This window comes from Plecotus auritus (assembly GCF_963455305.1).
Source record: "Plecotus auritus genome assembly, chromosome: 4".
NCBI classification, from domain to species: domain Eukaryota; kingdom Metazoa; phylum Chordata; class Mammalia; order Chiroptera; family Vespertilionidae; genus Plecotus; species Plecotus auritus.
Genome location: NC_137775.1, coordinates 145130401 through 145152715, shown reverse-complemented (window position 1 = coordinate 145152715; position 22315 = coordinate 145130401). Strand labels below are relative to the sequence as shown.

The 22315-nt window shown below is 38.2% G+C and overlaps 1 protein-coding gene across 2 annotated transcripts in view; it reads left to right on the top strand.

Moving 5' to 3' along the window:
• Nucleotides 1-18443, top strand: part of SUGCT (succinyl-CoA:glutarate-CoA transferase) — a 583247-nt gene extending 564804 nt beyond the window's left edge. The window contains exon 13 of one of the 2 annotated variants that reach the window (XM_080665575.1): nucleotides 17029-18443. In XM_080665575.1, coding sequence (XP_080521701.1) covers nucleotides 17029-17040 — 12 coding nt within the window. In that variant the 3' untranslated portion in view covers nucleotides 17041-18443. The remainder of the gene's footprint in view (nucleotides 1-17028) is intronic. The other variant, XM_080665574.1, reaches the window with a different exon arrangement.
• The last annotated feature ends 3872 nt before the right edge of the window (nucleotides 18444-22315 follow it).

The window sequence follows — 22315 nt, the reverse complement described above, 5'->3', positions numbered from 1 at the left end:
GGTACCTGTTGTCAACATGTATGCTTAGTTACCCATTGAGGATGTAACTTAATGTTAAAAGCTGTAGGAAACCATGAATTTGCATCTGAGACAAAACCAATGTCATTAATGAATTTGCCACCTGAAGTATTCAGAAGTATGCTGGTGGTCCATTTCACAGAGACATCATTAGAAGTAAGATAAAAAACAACATTTCAATTATCTGGAGCAATGGCCACATTTAACAGATTGCAGGAGTTTATTTTACTGAAAACTCATTGCAATAAAAAGCTGACTAGTTAGGTTACTAAAAGACACCTTGTGATATTAGTCTATAAAAATAGAAGTGCACTATCCAGAATAAAAAAATAGAAAAATATGTTAAACTCTGAGCACCTGAAGCATGCACTTCATTTTGATTAGAGATTAAGTACATTGGAATCTAGATGGGAATCCTGCAGTGAACAGCCAGAATGATGAAAGACTTATAGCCATAAAATACTTACAAAGAACAGAAATGTTTCTTTTACCTTGGAAAAGAATGAGGGAAATTATAATATTTGCCTAAAGAAAAAAATGTTTAAACAAAGGCTGGGCAACCATAAAGGATCAAGCATATGACAAGTGTTTTGGCATGATGATATTAGGGTCCTTTTCAAACCCCCTCTTCTAGAAGGTCATGGGTATACTTCTATGGAAGGTCCATTTTGTAAAATGGTGTCCTTTTAAATAATATTTTAGATCTTTGTAATATTTTCCTTAACTATCTAGAGTGTGGCTTCCCAATATTTTATTGAGATGATTAAAATATTTTCTGTTCTGTCCAATAGGATAGCCACTAGCCACATGTGGCTATTCAACACTAGAAATTGGCTAATTTAACTGAGGAACTAGATTTTCATTTTATTTAATTGTAATTTTAATGCCCACATGGGGCTTATAGTAATGAGCAGGGCTGCTCAAGATATTGTCCTTCTCTTCCATTTCATCATGCTAACACTTTAAGAATTTAGTCTTTAGTTTCTTCCAGGTTCACCTAAAAGCTTAAAAGCAAATGTGTAACAGAATTAAAATTTAATTTCCAGATTACTAAATGTGGATTATTATTTTTTAGATTCCTTCTAGATATTTTTGAGTCCCATATCCCAATTCTTCAAATTTCTTCTTATCAAATGCCATCTGCTTGGGAGCACCTTTCATTATTTCTGCCATGTTGAAATGTTGATTGCAGAAATTAAGTTCTGTTAGTGCCCTCCTTCTGTCAGCACCCACGTCCTGTTGCCAGACCTCCAGAAATAGTGCTATCTAGGAGGGACCTGCATTTGCTACCCTCAGTTCAGGATAAATAAGACATAATAGGTAATCCCCAAGGCTTGCTAACAACTTGAAAAAATTACATATTTAATGGCTGTGTTTACTAATATATACTCATTTGGTTTTAAACTTTTAAAAAGATAAGCAACTTTTTTGATTCAAAGAAAAAATTATTCCCGGTTTGAAGTAATCTTCATTAACCTTTTATTAAGCCCTCTCTTCCAGGAAAATAACGTTTCTAGCCCCAATTTCCAGATCAACGCAGTTATAGAACAGAGAAATATCCAGTATCTTCTTTTTGGAGGAAATCATTAGTATCTTCCATTCTCTTGAGATGAAGTGTTAGATTTGAACTGCTTTGTAGTAAAAGATAAAAAGCACTAATCAAATGCAATCAAATTGCTTTTGTTTTTCTTATCTTTTTATAACTCTTTAAAAACTTTTGATTTTGAGATAATTGTCTATTTATATGCAGTTGTAAGAAATAATTCCTTCACCCAGTTTCCCCCACTGGTAACACCTTACATAAATATAATACAATATTACAGACAGGAAATTTACACTGATGCAATCCACTGATCTTATTCAGATTCCACCAGTTTATGTGATTCATTTGTATGTGTTTAATTATATCCTTAAAATACATTTTATGTATGTGATGTTCTTGACTTTATAACACTGTTTATAGTGTGATAACCTCCAAATCCTGTATAGTGTACAAAAATAGTCATTTTCCTCAATAGACTATTTTATACCTCTTCATGTAATTTTAAGGTACAAAAACTTTCAGAGAAAGTATAATCCACAAAGGACTCTTAAATTATAACCCATTTTTGTTATAGTATTTAGACTTTTTCTTTCATGATATTCAAAATGCAATGTGAAAGACCTAAAATTAGAGTATTTATTATTTACTTTTTTAACAACATAGTGTATCACTGCTCATCAAAGGCTTTTTTACTCATGTTAATCTACAAATAATTATCTGGGATCAGGTCTTTGGTTTTACAGCCCTTGTGAACCTAGAGACCTAAGAACAGCAACATTTTGAATTTGGTTCTCATTAATTTGGAATGCGTGATCACTTAGATATTTGGATGATAATTTTGAAGTTTGTTTTTATGCTATCTTGTTAACACACACACACACACACACACACACACACACACACACACACACACACTCTGAACAAATTATTGGCTTAATTATGATTACAGAGGAAATGTTTTTACTGCTCCTAAAAATAAGTACACTCAAACACAGAATAACTTCCCTTTGTGGGCAAAAAATTAATTTAGTAATTATAATCCACTTGTGTATATTTTAAGTAAGCTTTCTTAAGATTTACAAGGCATCTCTGGCCTAGTTTAAGTTATTTGTAAGAAATGTTTTATACTTTTCATTTACTTAAGTTGGATTGTTACTCAGGCAAAATTAATGAAGTTCCAATGTGGAAATGTCTTTTCACTTAACATGGACTGAGGATATCCTAACACATTTTATGCCAATTCTACTCTTAGCAGATGAAAAGAACTAAGTTTGTAAAAAAAAAAAAAGAACTAAGTTTGTGTTATTGGAAACTGCAAAGAACTACATGCCGGGAGGGAACATTACTCATTCATTTTAATTAATGTATAAAGAAGTAAATGACCATCTTCAAATTTACAATGAAACTGTGAAAATGAAAATAACAGTTTAGATATTCAATAGTTATTGGCCCTTTTTACCTTGTTACATACTTTTAAGTAATACAAAAGATACTAGGAAAGAATAACCACAGAATTAATGTGCAAGAAAGTCAGCAGTGCATTTTGTAAACACCAATCAAAATAACTAATAAGGAGAATGTGGGAAAGGGAAGAAACAATAAATAAGAAAATGTTTGTGTACCACAACAGACATGTATTATGCAAAATTCATAATACCCATGAGCAAAGAGAAACATAGGAAACAAGATTAAATTAACATGCAATTGTCAAAATTATAGCTCATATAAATAAAATCAAGACATTTTCCAAGTAGAAAAAAATAGACATTAAAATGTAGAAGAAATTATGTCCTTCTAAGAAGGAATAATAAACATTTTAAAAAGTCTGACAGTGTTTTCCTGAGCTATTTTACATTGTTCAGAGTCCTAAGTATTATTGTCATATTAAAAAAATAATTTCTAAACAAATTAATTTAAGGTAAAATTTGGTATCACTGTACTAACATCCGGGTGGTAAAACTTTTTTTTTTCTTCAAAATATATTTTATTGATATTTTACAGAGAGGAAGGGAGAGGGATAGAGAGTTAGAAACATCTATCAGCTGCCTCCTGCACACCCCCTACTGGGGATGTGCCCGCAACCAAGGTACATGCCCTTGACCCGAATCGAACCTGGGACCCTTCAGTCCTCAGGCCGACATTCTATCCACTGAGCCAAACTTGTTAGGGCGGTAAAACTTTTATTTGTGTGAATATTAACATTATTTTTACTGTCTTTTTTATTTCTGAAAATATAAGGGTCCTTTCTCTTTATTCATATATTCAAAAAATACTGTTTGTATTGACCATCACAATTTTCTGACTTCTGGACATAGAGTGGACTCAAAACAGATAATAGTTCCTGTCCTCACAGAATCATAAAAATTCCACCCAACTATTGAAATGTTTAATCTTTGGAATGCTGTCGTTGTCCATTCTCATGGGTAATATAAGTGCAAGATTCACAACTAGATAAAGCAGATGCACTAAGACAAACACATTGCATTGCATACTTTTTGTTTACATGTGACTCTTTTGGTTCATAGTAATAACAGTGCTTCACCTTGCTTTTGGGTATGTTTGACAAGATTCATTTAGCTAGAATCTTGAAGTCTTAGAGTATAAATACTTTGAGTTTCATTGTTGCAGAAACCTGAGAACTAAATTCAAAGTCTAGTTGTGTTCATTCATTCATTTGTTCATTCATTCATACATATTTAACAAATATTTGTTGAGGAAAACAGACACAGCTCCCTGCCACTGGAAATCTAATGCTCTAGCAGAGGGAGACAAAGAACAGTAGACATACAGGAACAATGTGGAAGAAAGAGAAAGTGGAGCAGAATAAGGGGGATTGGAAGTGGCAGGGTCAGAATGGCAGGTTGCAATCTTAAATGTGGTAGGTAGTGAGCGGAGACCTCATTGATCAAAGACTTGAAGTATTTGTGGGAATGATATGTGTAGACTCAGATGGAAGAAAGTTCCAAGTAGAAGAAGAGCTGGAGCAAAGCCTGAAGATGAGTGTACCTGGTGAAGAGCAAGAAGGCCAGCAGGGCTGGAACAAAGTGAGTTAAGAGAGGAAAAGGCAGAAGGGGAGCTCAATTAGAGGGAATGTTGGCGGATTATGTAGAATGTTGGAATCCACTGTCAGAATTCTGAGAAGAGTGCCATGATCTGAATTATGTTTTTAGAGGGTAACTTCAGCTGTTTTTTAAAGAATATATTGTAAGGAAGCATGTAAGAAGGGACACATGATAGGAGGCTCTCAACAGGCAAGAGATGATGGTAGCTAAGACTAGGCTTGTAAAATGTGGTTGGATTCCAATATATTTTGAAGGTAGAGTCTACAGGATTTGCTGATGGGTTGGATGTGGGGTGGGAAAGAGGAAAGTAGAGATGACTTCATTTAGAAACTTGGTGCAAAATACATTAATTTGCAAGATGTAACTTCTCCATACGTCTATATTTTACTTATTTCCAATTCTGGACATATAGTTAGTTTTTTGTTTCCTTTCTGTCTAAATAGTTTTGTTTAATAATTATTTATTAAACACTCACCATGTGATAGGTATTGTTGGAGATGCAAAATGAGCAAAATGTTAATTATGGTCTCAAAAAAAATCACAAGAGGCAAAACAATTAGAAATTGAGATAATACCATAAAGGGAACACCAATCAAATGTTATAGGCCATCAGAGAATGGAGACATTCTTTTGCACTGTGAGAAAAAGAGAAGGCTCAACATCAAGTGAGCTTGAACAGAAATTTAAGAATAATGTGAGCTTGGGGATTGCTAAAATGAGGTATATTCTAGATGGGCCCAGGGGTCCACATAGCATAAGGTCCAGAGGAGAATGAATACAGTTTGGCTGGAGGGAACAACTGAGGAAAAAAATTAAGTAAGCTTTCCTCCTATTTCAGGGTGCTTTGGCCAAGGAGGTAGCAGAAAAGATCAGAAGTGTGTGGATGTGTAAGAGACATTTCAGAGATAGGAATACTGGTATAGCAAGGTATCGAAGGCAATGCTGAGGATTAGGACATGCTAAAGCAGAAGTAGGGACATGGAGGGAAAGGACTTTCTCCTAAAATCTTTCTATCCAGAGCACAGAGGCAAGCAAAGTGAAAGGGAAGAGCTACAATGAATTCTCGTAACAAATAGCATATTCCCATTTTCTCAGCAGCAGGTCTGGGGACCTAATTTTTTTGATCCTCTATTTGCTTGGGTTGTGATTGTGATTTCTGTAATCTCAGTGACTCTTGGGAAAGGAAAGAAGGTGGTAGATAAGGCTGATTCCTTTAAGAGAGAGATTAAGAAGTGCAGAAAAATTTATTAAATTACAAAAGACCTTTAAAGGCTTACAGAACAACTTTTCAAAGCTATTTGAGGTAAGAGCCACAAATAACTACCTGCTTCAACTCTGTCCAGTCCCTCCTCTCCAAACTGAATCGAAATGCAATCTGGCTTCTTTGAATGGAAACTTCTTCCGGTATTTTCCTTAATCGAGCATAGAGGCAGAGGAGGTGAAGAGAAGGTCAATACTTTGAAGGTCTATGAAGCTTAAAATGTTCTGGCTACAGACTCCAGCTGAACCAATTTTGTTTTCCATGGTGAAGTCTACCAAACAAAACCTTGGGAATGTGCCCAAGGAACTTGTATTGAATATTTGAATTTTAGAAGGCAAAGAAGCAGGATAATTGATTATTTTGGCAAAGAACACATTGTCAGCAAGGTGTTTCTTCACCCTTCCTCGCGTTTTCAGAAGTGTTTAAAATAATTAGAAGCAAATACAAATGTTGGGAAGAAGCATTCAGGGGAGATTTTCTTCCAAGTGGACATTTTTCAGAGACCTCAGCCGAAAGTTTGGGTAGCACACTTTGAGGGGAGATGGAGTATTTGCTAATGAATATGAATAGCATTTCCTTATGGGCCATATATTTTTCCAGCAGGAAATGGATAATCTACTATGACATTTCAGTGGGTTGGAACAAGATAGATAAATCAAGTACAAGTTGCCGTGTTTCTTTTTCAAATGAAAGATAAATGCCTCAATGGAGTAGCAATCATAAAATATATAAGTATTTATAATACAGTACTGTTTTATACCATCTGCCAAAGAATGGTATTTATTCAGCCACTGATATGAGAACAGATTTTCTTCCACATTATGCAGGGAGGAAATACATCCTAGTGTTAATGAGCATGCACTTTGTAGTTAGCCAGCCTAAGTTCTAACAAAATTTTTAGTTGACTGGCTGTGTAATTTTGATAATGTTACTTAACCCCACTTTTCCTGTCAATCCAATGGTACAATAATAATTCTACATTTTAAAGTCATTTAGTCTATCAAACATGGTAATATATGAAAAGCATTCTAACAAATGCCTAACACATGCAAGTACTCAATAAATAATAGCTGTTCTCGTCATTCCACTGGTTAAAATTGGCTACACACAAAATGAGAGTTTCAAAGTATTTGGAACATCTGAACTGAATGCTTTTTAAAGGAATGCTGAGGGACTAGATTAATGAGTCCCTCTTCTGGTTCAGGCAAATATGTCTCTGCATTAAAATTGAGGCATATAATCAATTTCCCTATAATTCCCAAATAACATTGGCTTTAAACAATACAAATGTATTACATGCTTACACTACATGTCCATCATGGGTTTAAAGGGCCCCAGGCTGGTGGAGCAGTCACCATCTCACACACTGCCAAGTTGTCATGAAAAAGAGAGAATTTTCAATCAGTGAGTGGTCTGGCCTGGAGGTGGCATACATATCCCTTCCATTTATAATTTGTTGGCCAGCCACATGACCTCATCCAACATCAAAGGGGTCAGAACATAATATCCTACTCTTAGAAGGTGGAAAGTGGAGATTTGATGGACAACACTGATGACTACCATAGGATCATAGACATAGTTGAAAATATACTGTTCCCTTACAGGTAGTGGCACTTGAGGTACTCTTTAAGGAGTTACAAATAGCGAATTAAAGTTCATTGCATCAGGAGTGATAAATGGTGCCTCTGAACTCTGGCTGAGACTGGAGGGTGACCTAAGTTGGTGGTACCCACCCAGGACATGTTGCCTTGAGTTTCTGGGATGCTTGGCAACCTAAGCAGTTCCATAGATTGAGCTCTTCGGTGAAAGTTGTCCAAAACCATTTTTAACTCTAAGACCTTTACCCACCATTTCTTTCTAGTTTAAATGATTTTATCTCTTTTATCTCATATCTAATGGGTTTAATGTGTTCTAACTGTATGGTTCCATTTGGCGCCTTGGATGCTATGGCTGAGAGGCACCATATAAATAATATTGTTCTTGTTATGATGATGAGTTCAAGCACTGGAGGGAAAATTATGAAATAACTTGGTACTGAAGCTATCATTATTTTCAGCAAAATGAAGTTTGGCTTCTTATTACACTAGTAAGCCTTGAAGATTAAATGGTATCTACAGCCTGTATCTGAGCAATGGTCTAAAGAAGTCAAAATAAAAATGTTTGATATAGCATTTTACATATTATAAAACAGATGTTTGGTTTGAACTATTCTTGATATTTTAAAAAGTTGACACTCATATCTGCTATTAAAAGAAACAACAAATGAAAAGGCCCACACAATTACGTTTAATTGTATTTATTTTGCTTCCATTGTGATTGGACAGGCCAACTATGTTAATTAATTTAACCCTTAGTGTTGATCATTTGCCAATGTGCTTTTGAGGTTGAGCAATAGACTGTTTCATTGCTTTAAAAATGCATCATCAAGATGGGAGGTGCAGAGAGTTCTGGAAAAAAAGGACTGTTTAGGTTCCTTCCCTCGTGATGATGTGATATTATATTCCCATTACTTGAATATTCATTATGGTTACCCACATGCTTTTGGCTACCTCTGTTTCCTGCAACTGTTTACATTATTAAGTTGGTCTGGGTTATAAAATGTAGCTTGAACTCTGTATATATTTAGTGTAGTGTGGGATGTTTGCATAGATTGGGTAGATTCTCTTTTCAGCCTAAAAGAATCATAGAAGGTTTCTAAAAGAAGATGAGACAAAATAGCCAGGGTCTTATTACTGTAGGGCCTCAAACCACAGATGGAAAACACTACAGGGATAGTCTGAGGAATTCTCTGGCACATCAGGATCTGGGTGCTCCCTGTGGCTTATACCAGATAACTTTCTGCAAGAGAACACAGCAGAGGCCTCATTCTTTTTCGGGTAGGAAGAGGGGAGGGCTTTGGAGAGCATTGTCTAACTCAGAAACACGAGAAAATGAAATGTATTGATGGTGCTGCGATTTTATGACTTCCTACAGGGAAATAGCTGGCATATGACAAATTAATTGAAAAGATGAGGTAGTAATGTATAAATATTGCATAAGATATCTATAGAACTGTGATCTGGAAAGATGGGGAGAACAGACTGGTCAGAACATGAAACCTGAAGATGTTCTTGGACTGTTCTACTCTAAGACCCCTCAGTTCAGTTTCATACTTAGATAATTCTCTCTTGCTCCACCCCCACCCCTTTCACCAAGAAGCGGTGTGCAAAGAACCCAGCCACAGGCCTAATATACAGTAAACACTCACCAAGAAGTGGTTTCCAATGTTATTCTATATGACTTGGAAACTGAGACAGGATTTTTTCTCACCTACCTTTGTATTTTGTCAGCCTCAAGCTGTTAGACTCTAGATTCCATGAAATTTATCAGTTCAGTCTTCCTTAATAGGCATGTGCAGATGTAGAATAAAAAGGCATAGCACTGTTTTAGAATCATACAGACCATCCCTTAGGGAACCATAGGGAGTTCACACACAGTCCTCAGAGGTAGATAGAGCCTTCAAAACATGTCACCCAATTCCCTTAAAATTTTTTAAAGATTTAATTACAGTTTACATTAAATATTATTTTGTGTTAGTTTCAGGTGTACAGCATAGTGGTTAGACAATCATATACTTTACAAAGTGTTGCCCCTGCTATTTTCAGAACCCACCTGGCACCATCCACACTTACTATATTGTTGACTGTATTTCCTATGGTGTACTTTACATCCCTATGGTTATTTTGTAACTACCAACTTGTACTTCTTAATCCCTTCACTTCTTAAACCCAATCCCCGTGAATCTCTTCCCCTTTGGCAACCATCAATCTGTTCGTTGTATCTATGAGTCTGTTTCTGTTTAGTTTGTTCATTTATGTTCTTTAGATTACACAAATAAGTGAAATCATATGGCATTTGTCATTCTCTGACTGACGTACTTCACTTAGCATAATACCCACTAGTTCCATTCTTGCTATTGCAAATGGTAAGATTTCATTCTTTTTTATGGTCGAGTAATAATTCATTGTATATGTGTACCAGCACTTTCTTATCCACTCATCTATTGATGGGCACTTGGGTTAATTCCATATCTAGGCTATTATAAATAACACTGCAATGATCTTGGGGGTGCATATATTCTTTTGAATTAGTGTTTTGGGTTTCTTCAGATACATACCCATAAGTAGAATTGCTGAGTCATAAGAGTTCCATTTTTAATGTTTTGAGGAGACTCCATACTGTTTCCCATGGAGGCTGCACCAATCTGCATTCCCACCAACAGTGCATGAGAATTCCCTTTTTAAAAATTCTTTTTTGTTTAAAGTATTACATAAGTCTCCTTTTTTTCCCCATTGACCTCTCCCCAGCTACCCCCATCCCCCAGCACATGCCCTCACCCCCCTACTGTCTGTATCCATTGGTTTTGCTCATATGCATGCATACAAGTCCTTTGGTTGATCTCTCACGCCCTTACCCGCCACCTTCCCTCATAGTCTGTTTGATGCTTCTATGACTCTGGTTCTATTTTTGTTCATCAGTTTATGATGTTCATTATATTCCATAAATGAGTGAGATCATGTGATATTTATCTTTCTCTGACTGGCTTATTCGCTTAGCATAATGCTCTCCAGTTCCATCCATGCTCTTGCAAATGGTAAGAATTCCTTCTTTTTTACAGCAGCATAGTATTCCATTGTGTTGGTGTACCACAGTTTTCTAATCCACTCATCTGCTGATGGGCATTTAGGCTGTTTCCAAATCTTAGCTATTGTAAATTGTGCTGCTATGAACATAGGGGTGCATCTATCCTTTCTGATTGGTGTTTCTGTTTTCTTGGGATATATTCCTAGAAGTGGGATTGCTGGGTCAAATGAAGGTTCCATTTTTAATTTTTTGAGAAAACGCCATACTGTTTTCCACAGTGGCTGTACCAGTCTGCATTCCCAGAGAATTTCCTTTTGTCTATATCCTAACTACATTTGTTTGTTTATTAATTGATGATAGCCATTCTGATAGGAGTGAGGTGATATCTCATTGTGGTTTAACTTTGCATTTCTCTGATGATTTGAACTTGAGCATCTTTTCATACATCAACCATATGTCCTCTTTAGAGACATGTCTATTCAGGCCCTTTCCTCAGTTTTTCATTGGATTGTTTGTCTTTTTTGTTCTGAGTAGTATGAATTCTTTATAAATTTTGGACATTAACCCCTTATCAGTTGTATCACAGGTGAATATATTCTCCCATTCAGTGGGTTGTCTTTTCACTTTGTTGATTGTTTCTCTTGTTGTGCAAAACCTTTTTAGTTTGATGTAGTTCATTTGCTAGCTTTTCTTGTTTCCTTTGCCAAAGGATATATATTAGAAAAAAATAAAACTAAGAGAAATGTCTGATATAGTACTACATTTTCTTCTACGAGTTTTATTGTTTTTAGTCTTTCATTTAAGTCTTTAACTCATATTTATTTTATTCTTCTATAATGTGTAAGGAGGTCTAAGGTGTCATCGTGGGGAGGCTATCCATGTTTATCAGGCTCAAACTGACCAGGATTTGGACATATGAAGGGAGGGCTCTGCACCCATTTGGTGCGCAAGGGGAAAATGGCACCATCCTAGAACCACATAACTCAGTCTATTCCATATTCTTTCCATACCTCCTGGAGAGTCCAACCTCAGCAGGGTAGAGTGACAGGGAGTCAGTAGGATGAGGCTATTGTATTCCCCCAGGCTGATATAGTATGGAGGGTAGTTCTTGACCCAGGAAAGATTGCATTTGTTGGTGGCATGGCAAAGGGACTCAGCACAGGGACTCTGGCAGCTATCCCTTCAGCTCTCTCCCCAGAGCCACAAACTCCGTCTCTCCTCACAATGCTGTAGTTCTCTGTGAGCTGACCCACCCTCCCTGTGCCAGAACCCAGAGTAAGTGGCTAAAAACAAGATTTTGTGCAGTGGCCCTTTAAGAGGGTACCTGGGTTTCTAACAGACTTCCTTCTTTCTCTAGAAAGACATAATCCCTATTAATTTTTAAAGCCTTATGTTATGTAGTCCCCTCTTTCCATCTCTGGTGTTCTGGGCTGGGGAGCCTGGTGTAGGGTTAAGACCTCACACTCCTCAGGGAGTTCCTGAGCCCATGTGGGTACAGGGCCAGCCCTTCCCGCATCTCTACCCTTTCTACTAGTCTCCATATGGCATCTTCTGTAAATTCTTGGTTATAAGGCTTCTGTTCAGGTAGTCTTCAGTTGGTTATTCTGGTTAACATTTCTATGTTTTGGTTGTAATTCTGGTTTTGTTCTGGAAGGAGATGAGTGTAACTTCTATCTACTCCATTGCCATGTTGGATCCCATAATTTCCTTTTTTTGTGAGGGGTGTAAGGAGACCCTAGGGCTTTGACCACCAATCATTAGATTAGCTAGGCCCCTCACAAGGACAGCACTTGTGGTTTCAGTTGATGTACTGGAAATTGTTATGGTGTTCCTTTATTTCAGTGTTTTTCAGTTTGATTGCTTTTTTAAAATATCTTTTTATTGATTTTTTGACAGAGAAGGAAAGGGATAGATAGATCAAAACATTGATGAAAGAGGCACATCAATTGGCTGCCTCCTGCATGCCCCACAATGGGGACCAAGCCCACCACTCAGGCATGTGCCCTGACCTGGAATGGAACCAACCACCTCTTGGTTCCTGGGTTGATACTCAACCACTGAGCCACACTGGCCTGGCTGATAACTTTTGTTAAGGCAGAGGAAAATCACCTCACCTTTGTTTACTCCTAAGTGGCTATGACTCAGTCAAAGAGAAACTGAGTTTCTTTTTCTGCCTCTCTGTGGGACATATAGGCCATGGTTCTTTTCAATGTAAAACTATCCTAAGTCTACCCTTAAGTCAATAGCAGTTTTCTTGTTTAAGGCCAAGAATATGGAATGGAATCTCTTTTAAAGAAATGCATTTATCTCCAAAATTATGAGTTATAGAGATTAATTTTTCATTCATTTAATTTGCTTCCTGTGGACACTAAACATGTTTGATGCAATAGATTTAGTATAGAGATTAGGTAGTAGAGAAAAGGCTGCCTAAATACCTTAAGACCTCAGCATCAGGGACGTCTCATTTCAAGTAATTCATTTGCAAGTCTCATCTCAGTTGGAAGTCTCATTTCAGGTAATTCATTTAAGAAAAAGTCACATCACATTGACTTCAGACATGTACTACCTCAGTGGGGTTCTTCTTTTGAAAGACAAGTTTTAGATTAAAACTGTTGATAATTAATGTCAAAATAGAACCAAATCTGAGAGAAAAAATGAGTAAGGATTACATCCCTAAAACGTAAGATTCTCAGTTTTATCAGGAGAGTAGAAGACCGTACCTGCCAATGCATGCTCCTTTAGTGAAATGGAATAATCCCATGAAAAACAGTCATGCACAGGGGCATTTAAGAGGCAAATCTGAGAAGAAAAAATAGATTTCACTGAGCTTCAGAGAAGGACAACTTTGGATATTAATTAAAAGTTGCCATTTATCTGTAGTGGATGGTATGTGTTACACAGAGGTGTGGCTTGATGGTCTCTGTCCTTTATTGCAATGGTTTCTACCGCAATACTTTTTATTAATGGAATTCTACAAAGAGCTCAAAGCACGTTTGCTGCTTTCCTGACTGAGATTCTGTTACCCAAACATGCATTGGATTTACTTTTTTAAAAAATGGGCTTCCAAATCAAAAGGAGGCTGAAAAAAAATTGTATTACTGTTTTGTAGTCTTCTTGTGACTAGTTTGTTTTCCTGAAGGCTAATAAAATGATATAAAGGAAAGCCAACATCCATATCACTTCACTTAATAAAGCAGGAAAGGTAAAATCTGTTCCCCAATGTCAGTTCATCTTTTCAAAGACAGAGTGGAGAGTAAAAAGAGACTGCTAAGGCTAAGACTGCTAAGGCATTCAATGGGAGACAATTCAAATGCACATGGATTTGCATTCTGGAACTATTAATAATGATTAGCCATGTGACCTTAAGTAAAACCTTAGATTTTGGGGTTTTAGTGGCCATATATGAAGAATGGGATAATATATTCCCAACAGTTGGGTGAAAGTATTGCTTGAGCAACCCTGTTTACAGTGGCTTAGTGTTCAGCGAAGAGCTGGCGATATGTCTTCTCCCCTTGCACTGCAAGCTTCAAGATTGATGCTGTTGCAGCTTTTGCCATCAAAGTAGCCAATGGATTTTGTGCATTACTGTGGCCTATGGAATATTTGCTTAGTGCGTTCTGCCCATTATCTCATTTAAATTATTATGTCAAGTTTATGTGATAAACACCATACCCAATTTAGAGCTGTGGAACATGAGGCTCAGAGAAGTTAATTTTTCAAGATGGCTCTGCTAGAATGGCTATCATCAACAAATCAACAAAGGACAGGTACCGGAGAGGATGCGAAGAAAAAGGAACCCTCTTAAATTGCTGGTGGGAATGCAGACTGGTGCAGCCACTGTGGAAAACAGTGTGGAATTTCCTCAAAAAATTAAAAATGGAACTTCCATTTGACCCAGTAATCCCACTTCTAGAAATATATCCCAAGAAACTAGAAACACCAATCAGAAAAGATAGATGCACGCCTATGTTCATAGCAGCACAATTTATAATAGCTAGATTTGGAAATAGCCTAAGTGCCCATCAGCAGATGAGTGGATTAGAAAACTGTGGTACATCTACACAATGGAATACTACACTGCTGTAAAAAAGAAGAAATTCTTACCATTTGCAACAGCATGGATGGAACTGGAGAGCATTATGCTAAGTGAATAAGCCAGTCAGAGAAAGATAAATATCACATGATCTCATTAATGGAATATAATGAACATCATAAACTGATGAACAAAAATAAAACCAGAGTAATTGAAGCATCAAACAGACTGTCCAACTTATGAGGGAAGGCGGCAGGTAAGGGGGTGAGAAATCAACCAAAGGATTTGTATGCATGCATATGAGCATAATTAATGGACACTGGGGAGAGGGGGAGGAGGGCATATTCTGGGGGGTGGGGGAATTGGGCGAGAGGTCATTGGGGGAAAAAGGAGACATGTAATACTTTTAACAATAAAGAATGTTTTAAAAAAGAAAAATATATGTAAAAACAAACAAAAAAAGATTGCTCTGCTAGAAATCATATGAAAAAATGCTCAATGTCACTAGTTATCAGAGAGATGCAAAATAAAACAACAATGAGGTACCACCTCACACCTGTCAGAATGGCTATCATTAATAAATCAATAAATAGCAAGTGCTGGCAAGGATGTGGAGAAAAAAACACCCCAGTACACTGCTGGTGGGAATGCAGATTTGTACAACCACAATGGAAAACAGTGTGGAGTTTCCTCAAAAAATTAAAAATGGAACTACCATTTGACTGAGTGATCCCACTTCTAGGAACATATCCTAAGAATCCTGAAACACCAATCAGAAAGTACATGTGAACCTCTATGTTCATAGCAGCGTTATTTACAACTAGAGGCCTGGTGCACGAAATTCGTGCCCCGGGGGGGCGGGGGGTGTCCCTCAGCCTGTCCTGCACCCTCTCCAATCTGGGACCCCTTGGGGGATGTCTGACTGCCAGTTTAGGCCTGATCCCTGTGGCCTAAACCGGCAGTTGGACATCTCACTCACAATCCAGGACCACTGGCTCCTAACTGCTCGCCTGCCTGCCTGCCTGATTGCCCCTAACCGCTTCTGCCTGCCAGCCTGATCGCCCCCTAACCACTCCCCTGCCAGCCCAATCTCCCCCAACTGCCCTCCCCTGCAGGCCTCACCCCCAACTGCCCTCCACTGCAGGTCTGGTCACCCCCAACTACCCTCCCCTGCTGGCCTGATCTTGCCCCCAACTGCCCTCCCCTGCTGCCCTGGTCTTCCCCAACTGCTTTTCCCTGCTGGCCTGGTCACCCCTAACTGCCCTCCCCTGCTGGCCTGTTCGCCTCCAAATGCCCTCTCCTGCTAGCCTGACTGCCCACAACTGCCCTCTCCTGCTGGCCATCCTGTGGTGGCCATCTTGTGATGATGTGAGGGTGGCCATCTTGTGATGACATCACATGAGGGTGTGATGCCACCTAGGCTTTTATTATATAGGATAGCTAAGATCTGGAAGCAGCTCAAGTGCCCATCAGTAGATGAATAGATAAAAAAGCTGGGATACATTTACAGAATGGAATACTATGCAGCTATAAAAAAGAAGGATCTAGAAAGGATCTCTTACCCTTTGAGACAGCATGAAGGAACCTGGAGATTATTATGCTGAGCAAAATAAGCCAGTCAGAGAAAGACAAATATCACATGATCTCATTTTTATATGGAATATAATGAACAAAATAAACTGACAAAAAAAATATTCAGAGACATTGAAGCATGCAATGGTCTGACACATTTCAGAGGGAAGGGGATTGGAGGGTGGAAAGACATTAACCAAAGGATTTATATGCATATATTCATAGCCCTTGGACAGATAATAGTGCAGGAAATACCTGTGGAGGGGTGGAAACGGGATGGTGGGTCAGTGCAGGGATGTGGTGGGGAGACATCTGTAAAACCTTCAACAATAAAGATAAATTTTAAAAAAGAGGTAACATTCAGACTGAAGTCTCCCTAACAATGGAGCTTGCGTATATAACTTCTACCATCAAAAGGGTTGAACCAGGGTCTGGCTGCTATTATGTTGATTTGCTGTTTGTTGAACGAAATCTTAGAACTATACAGTTGGCAGTGAATAATAAAATTTTGGGCTATCCTCACCTGGGACCAGATTGTCAGTTTCAGAAAGACACTATATATCTTGGTCATTGTTCTCTTGGACCCAGAGAGTCCAGTCAGTTGAGCGCCCTACCCCTGAGATTTCCTGTGACAGGACTGACAGCTTCTGAACAGGCTTAGCACATACCAGGCATGGATATGCAGTCCACTACACAGTGGTGGGCAGATCCGATGACGACTGTGCAGTTGGATGAAATGGAGTCAAGAAAAGCCACATGTAAAAATACATTTCCTTCCAAAATGATGGTGCATCTGCAAGGGTGTAACGAGCAGTGATATTCTTGGCATTCGTTGGAAACACCCCGGGCTGCTTGGGTAATACATTTCCTAGGGTTAGTCATTAACAGGCTTCCTGCTTTCCACCTCTTTTGACAGGCCCAGCTGTGAGATACAGTAAGTTCAAGATGTCACAGGCCAGGCCACCTCCCCTGCTTGGGCAGCACACGACGCACATCCTGAAAGAGGCCCTCAGATATGATGACAGGACCATCGCCGAGCTGCTCAGGACGGGAGTAGTGAACCAACATGAGGCCGAGTGACAAAGGAAAAAATGCTCTGTCTTAAAAACAGAGTCTGACTGCACTTTACTGGCAAAGGCAATACTCCTTCTGAACCCTACTTCCCAATTCTGGTGCTTGGCACTAAAAAGAAGAATAAATTCCAGATTTCCTGCCTTGCATTTGGCTCTGGTATCAATGAATCTAGTGCTTCTTAAGTGTACCCCACCTTTCATTCATTACCATTTTTTTTTCCTCCAGATAATAGATTAATTGTGAATTTGTGGGATTTTTTTTTTTTTGAAAAATACATTCCTCGTTCTAATTAGATGAATAGCCTAAACGTTTTGCCTCCCCAGCCCATGCAGGTCTGAAAAAGAGCAGGTCTCTTGACATTCTCTACTTGCACATAAAGTCCTCATTTAAACCTTTGTTAGGAAGTCAAAGCAATAAGCAGAATGACAGTCTCAGTGATTGATTTTAAACAGAATAACTTAATTTTGAGCTCATGAGCTCTTCGTTAATCTGTAATTTAAACCATGGATTTTGCTGATGGCCATTATAAAACCGAACTTCACTTCCCACAGGGGAGTAAATGTTTGACTTATGCTGTATTTCTCTAATTAATTTCATGATACATAGCAGAAAATCAATTTCCACCAATGCATTTTGAGGTGTAGGTATCTATCGGCAATAAGGGTAGAAAAGCGGTTCTTTAATTGATACCTTATTTTGAGCCAAGTGTAAACGCAACATGTTTTTAAATGAATATCAGATAACTATCTAGGTATTAAATAATGTATAAACAATGACAAATAGAAGAATGAAAACATTTTTCTTATAATTTGAGTATCCACTGTAGAAAAATGTATCCTGCCTTGATATTAAATATTTGTACTTAAACATTTAGATAGTTGTCAGTGAATTCAAAGTATAGAAAATATCTTCTGTCCAGAAGGTAGTAACTGAATTGTATGTGCATTCCAGATTAAACTGTCACTCAGACTGCCAATCACCCACACCCAGGTATAGACCAAGGAATCAGATAACACCTACTATCAATACCCTGGTATAATCTCAATTCATGGTTGTTAGACACACATATTTGAAAGTCATGCCATTACATATCAAGTGGTAAGTTAGATTATAGATGTTCATCCTTCAAACTATGATTTCGAGCTAGTTTTCTTTTTGTGTCCTTTTTTATTGGAATAATTGGAGCCATTTATCCATGTTGTAAGTCCAGTATGTGTTTAGAATCAGAGTTCTGAATAAAAAAAAATGTCTTCTCACAAGGCCTCATGGGACTTTTTAGAAGAATGTCTACTAATTCTTGAAACAGTTATTGTCTTCCCTGCTTTTGTTCTCTATACACATCTTATTCTGAAGAACTCCTGCTGTTATTCCACCAAATAGAATTTCATTCTACGAGGGTAATTAATGCCTTCTGCAGCACTTTTCCCCCAATGGCTAATTCACAGATACATATTTGGAGACATTCACTTCAGGCCAGACATCTAAATAAAATTCCTCCATAAATATACAATTAGCAATGAAAATGGCAAAAAGCTGGATGAAGAGAACTGGCAAAACCACATATCTTAAAAGACAAACCCACCATTTCTTCTACTGATCCAAGTAGATATCTTGAGATGCAAATTAATTGGATACTGAGCAATGACCCTAAATATCTGCGTAACCATATGTAGGAGGATTCTGAGCATTCAGAGAGGGTCACAGAATGCCTCTAGAACCTTGAAATCAATAAAAACTGCAACCTTCATACATAGCAGAGTCAAACTTGGAGACACTCTCCAGTGTAATCATGTATGTAGTAGCTAACCAGATTTCTATCTACACAACTCAAAATGATCTAGGAGAACTTTGAACCAGTTCATCATCCAATAAAAAGCATTTACTTTACCTATTTAGTGAGAGAAATAATTCATAATATATTTTAAGTTCAGATAGATAATTAGCCCTGAAAGAAACATGTGCTTGCTAAAATTTTTAACCGTATGCCCCAGATCAGGTTATGCCTATAAACAAATGTGCTGTTTTAATTATCAGGCCCTATTATCTTACACTCTCCCTAAGCTGAACACACTGCTAAGTACCATATGCTCAAGTTCAGTCTGTGTCAAGGCCTGCCTTCTGACAGGTTTGTGTCTGAGGCTCGCCTAGAAAATGCTTTGAAGCTTAGTGGGTTAATCAATATGGAAGTCAGGGTGTGTTCACAAGCAACTAGGGTTCCTTTACTTGACTTTTTTTTCCTGAAATTTTGCTGCAATAATTTTCTGGTTGATCAGGCATGGTATTTTCCAACATGCAGTTTGATATGCTGAATGCTATCCTAGAAGAGATGAACGCTAACCAACATTGTGTGACTGTCCCAGGTAGTTGGTGTCCTTTTGTCTTTGATCCATTTCTTAAGAGTTATAAGCACAATCTTGATTTAAAAAAAAAAATAAAAGAGGTCTCACATAGGCTATTTTATTCTAGGCCATTCAGCTACTAAACCTAGATAACCCAACAGTAGGGGCTTTTACATGAAGACTTCATGATTCCTGCTTTCAACATTCAGGCGTATTCATATCCACTCCCATCTCACCTGGATTTGACATTTCACCACTGACTCTTATCCCGTGACATTGGCATGTTGTCTACTTTAAAAGCTTTATAGATGCGAGTCTTGCTTGTCACTTTCCCACATGGCTCAATGCTGCCTTCATCCATAGACCTGGTCCTCCAGATAATGGGCCCAGAGGAACTGAGAAAGAATGCCAGCTCAGGGCTGAATGGACCATCCAGATCTTCTGCCTCTCCACTGACTACTTGGCATTGATTCTCAATTGGCAAAGGAGAGACAAGTGGAAAAAAAGGCACATTCCTCACTCTTCATACCCTGAACCTGGGCTATTCATTTTCAAACTTATCCTTCAATATTATGTTGTTATTCTTGCATTTGCTTCTATTTATAGGGGATTATCCACTGTAGTGAGCCCTTATAATTGATGAGATTCCCAAGACACAATGGGCCTGAAAAGATAGCTGTTAATCTTGATTGTAGTATCAGTGATCCTTAAGAGACCAGAATATCAAGCTTTTTCCTTTTCCCTCTAGATTTTGTGGTACTAGTAGTGGTACAGTATTGTTTGAAAAGGAGGATAATAAGACTCAGAGAAAAGTACGGTATATATTTTCATTCCAAACAGCAATTGGGAAAAACAAAACAAAACATCACAGTCTCTTATCATTGTTCATATTGAGGTATAGAAAGACATAAGGATAAAATTGTATTTTTATAGCAATACCAGGGTTAAATGATTTATAAATTAACTAGAGGCCTGTTGCACAAAGATTTGTGCAAGAATAGGCCTTCCTTCCCCTGGCTGCTGGCACAGGTTTTCCTCCGGCACCCAGGACCCAGGCCTTCACTCCGGCCGCTGCCTTCACTCTGGCCGGAGCGCTGCTCCTATAGCTCCCTCCACCTCCTGCCCTCCCCCTCATAGCAGGCATCCTGCCCCGCCTGGCAGCTCTGTGCCTGCATATGCAAATTAATCTTCCATCTTTGTTGGGTTAATTTGCATACTTCCTCCTGATTGGCTGGTGGGTGTTGTGGCAGTAAAGTCAATTTGCATATTTCTCTTTTATTAGTGTAGATACTCTCATAAGATAACTAAATAGTTTCTTAATGTAGACATACCAAGCTATCTTTTGAGTCCAAATGGCCCTGAACTTTTAAACCAGTCTGGCTTTATGCAGGCTAGGTTTATGTGGTACAATTAGTAGATATAAGCAACTCCAATAGATATGTTTCTCCAACACCCATTCACAAACCTGTCATCCGCTGTCACTCCAGGAGGTTAAAGTATTAGAGTCAAATGAATGCAAATTCTTTGACCTCATACATTTAATTCCATACAAGATATGAGAGTTAGAATAGATAAATTTAATTAGCAGGAAAGGAAAAGAGACAGCATGCCCAGGTTAGGCAAGCCCAAGGGTGCATTTGCTCAGGATACTCTGGTGAACCCATTCCTGTATGAGCCCAGCCAGATATGGAGGTGCCAAAAAGGGAAGGCAGACACTGGCAGCAGCTCAAACACTACCTCGGGAACAGATTTTACCCACCTCAAAAATTTTCCTAATAAATAGCTCTTTTTTATTTTCCATTTCTTAAGACTTTAGTTTTAAAAGCACTTCCTCAAATCCTGCCACTTTACAACATTCTTAATAAGAGGGTGTGGTAGGCAGAATCATGGCCCACCAAAGATGTCCACACCCTCATTTCCAGAACCTGTGAATATGTTACCTTGCATGGCAAGAGGGAATTAAGGTTGCTAATTGGTGACTTTAAAATAGATTATTCTGGATGATGCAGATGGGCCCAATATGAACACAGGGGTTGTTTAGATGTAGAAGAGTAAATGCCAATTATGTGATGTGAGAAAGACTTTACTGACCAACCATTGCTGGCTTTGGAAATGGAAGTGAACCAAGAAACGTAGGCATCTGGATGATGGAAGGCAAGAAAGTGGACTCTCCACAGAACTTCCTGAAAGAACACAGCCCTTCTTGATGTTAGGCTGGTAAAATTTATTTTGGACTCATTTTGAACTTCTGACCTCCATAAGTTTAAGATAATAAATTAGCATTGTTTGAAGTCACTAAATTAGTGATAATTTGTTATAGCACCAATGGGAAACTAATACAGAGGCTGATAGGAAAATCACTACTTTGCAAAGTGACCAGATGACACTGTGTTTCTTTCTCTATTTTTCTGTCTACTTACTTCCCTAACTTTCTTTTTTTCCCCATCCTTTGGAACCCCTTATTCTCCTCTCTTTCTCAGGGGCAATCTTTTTTCTCCCTCTCCTTTTACCTTCCTTGCCTCTTCCTCCTCTTCTATCTCATCTTTCTCTCTCTTTCTCTACATAAACACACGGAGACAGAGTTATATATTTTCGTGTTACACAAGCATGGATGTCGAAACCTTTGACCAACTTTCAGAAAAATAGGGCTTGCTCAGTAATTTGGAAGATAACTAGTGGTCATGCTGGCCATGACTTCACCTCCACAAGCAATCTTGAATTAATCTCTGGGTGGGGTGGTTCTCAAATAACTGGCTGCCCCTTCTTCTCCCTTGAAACTCAGGCAAAAAC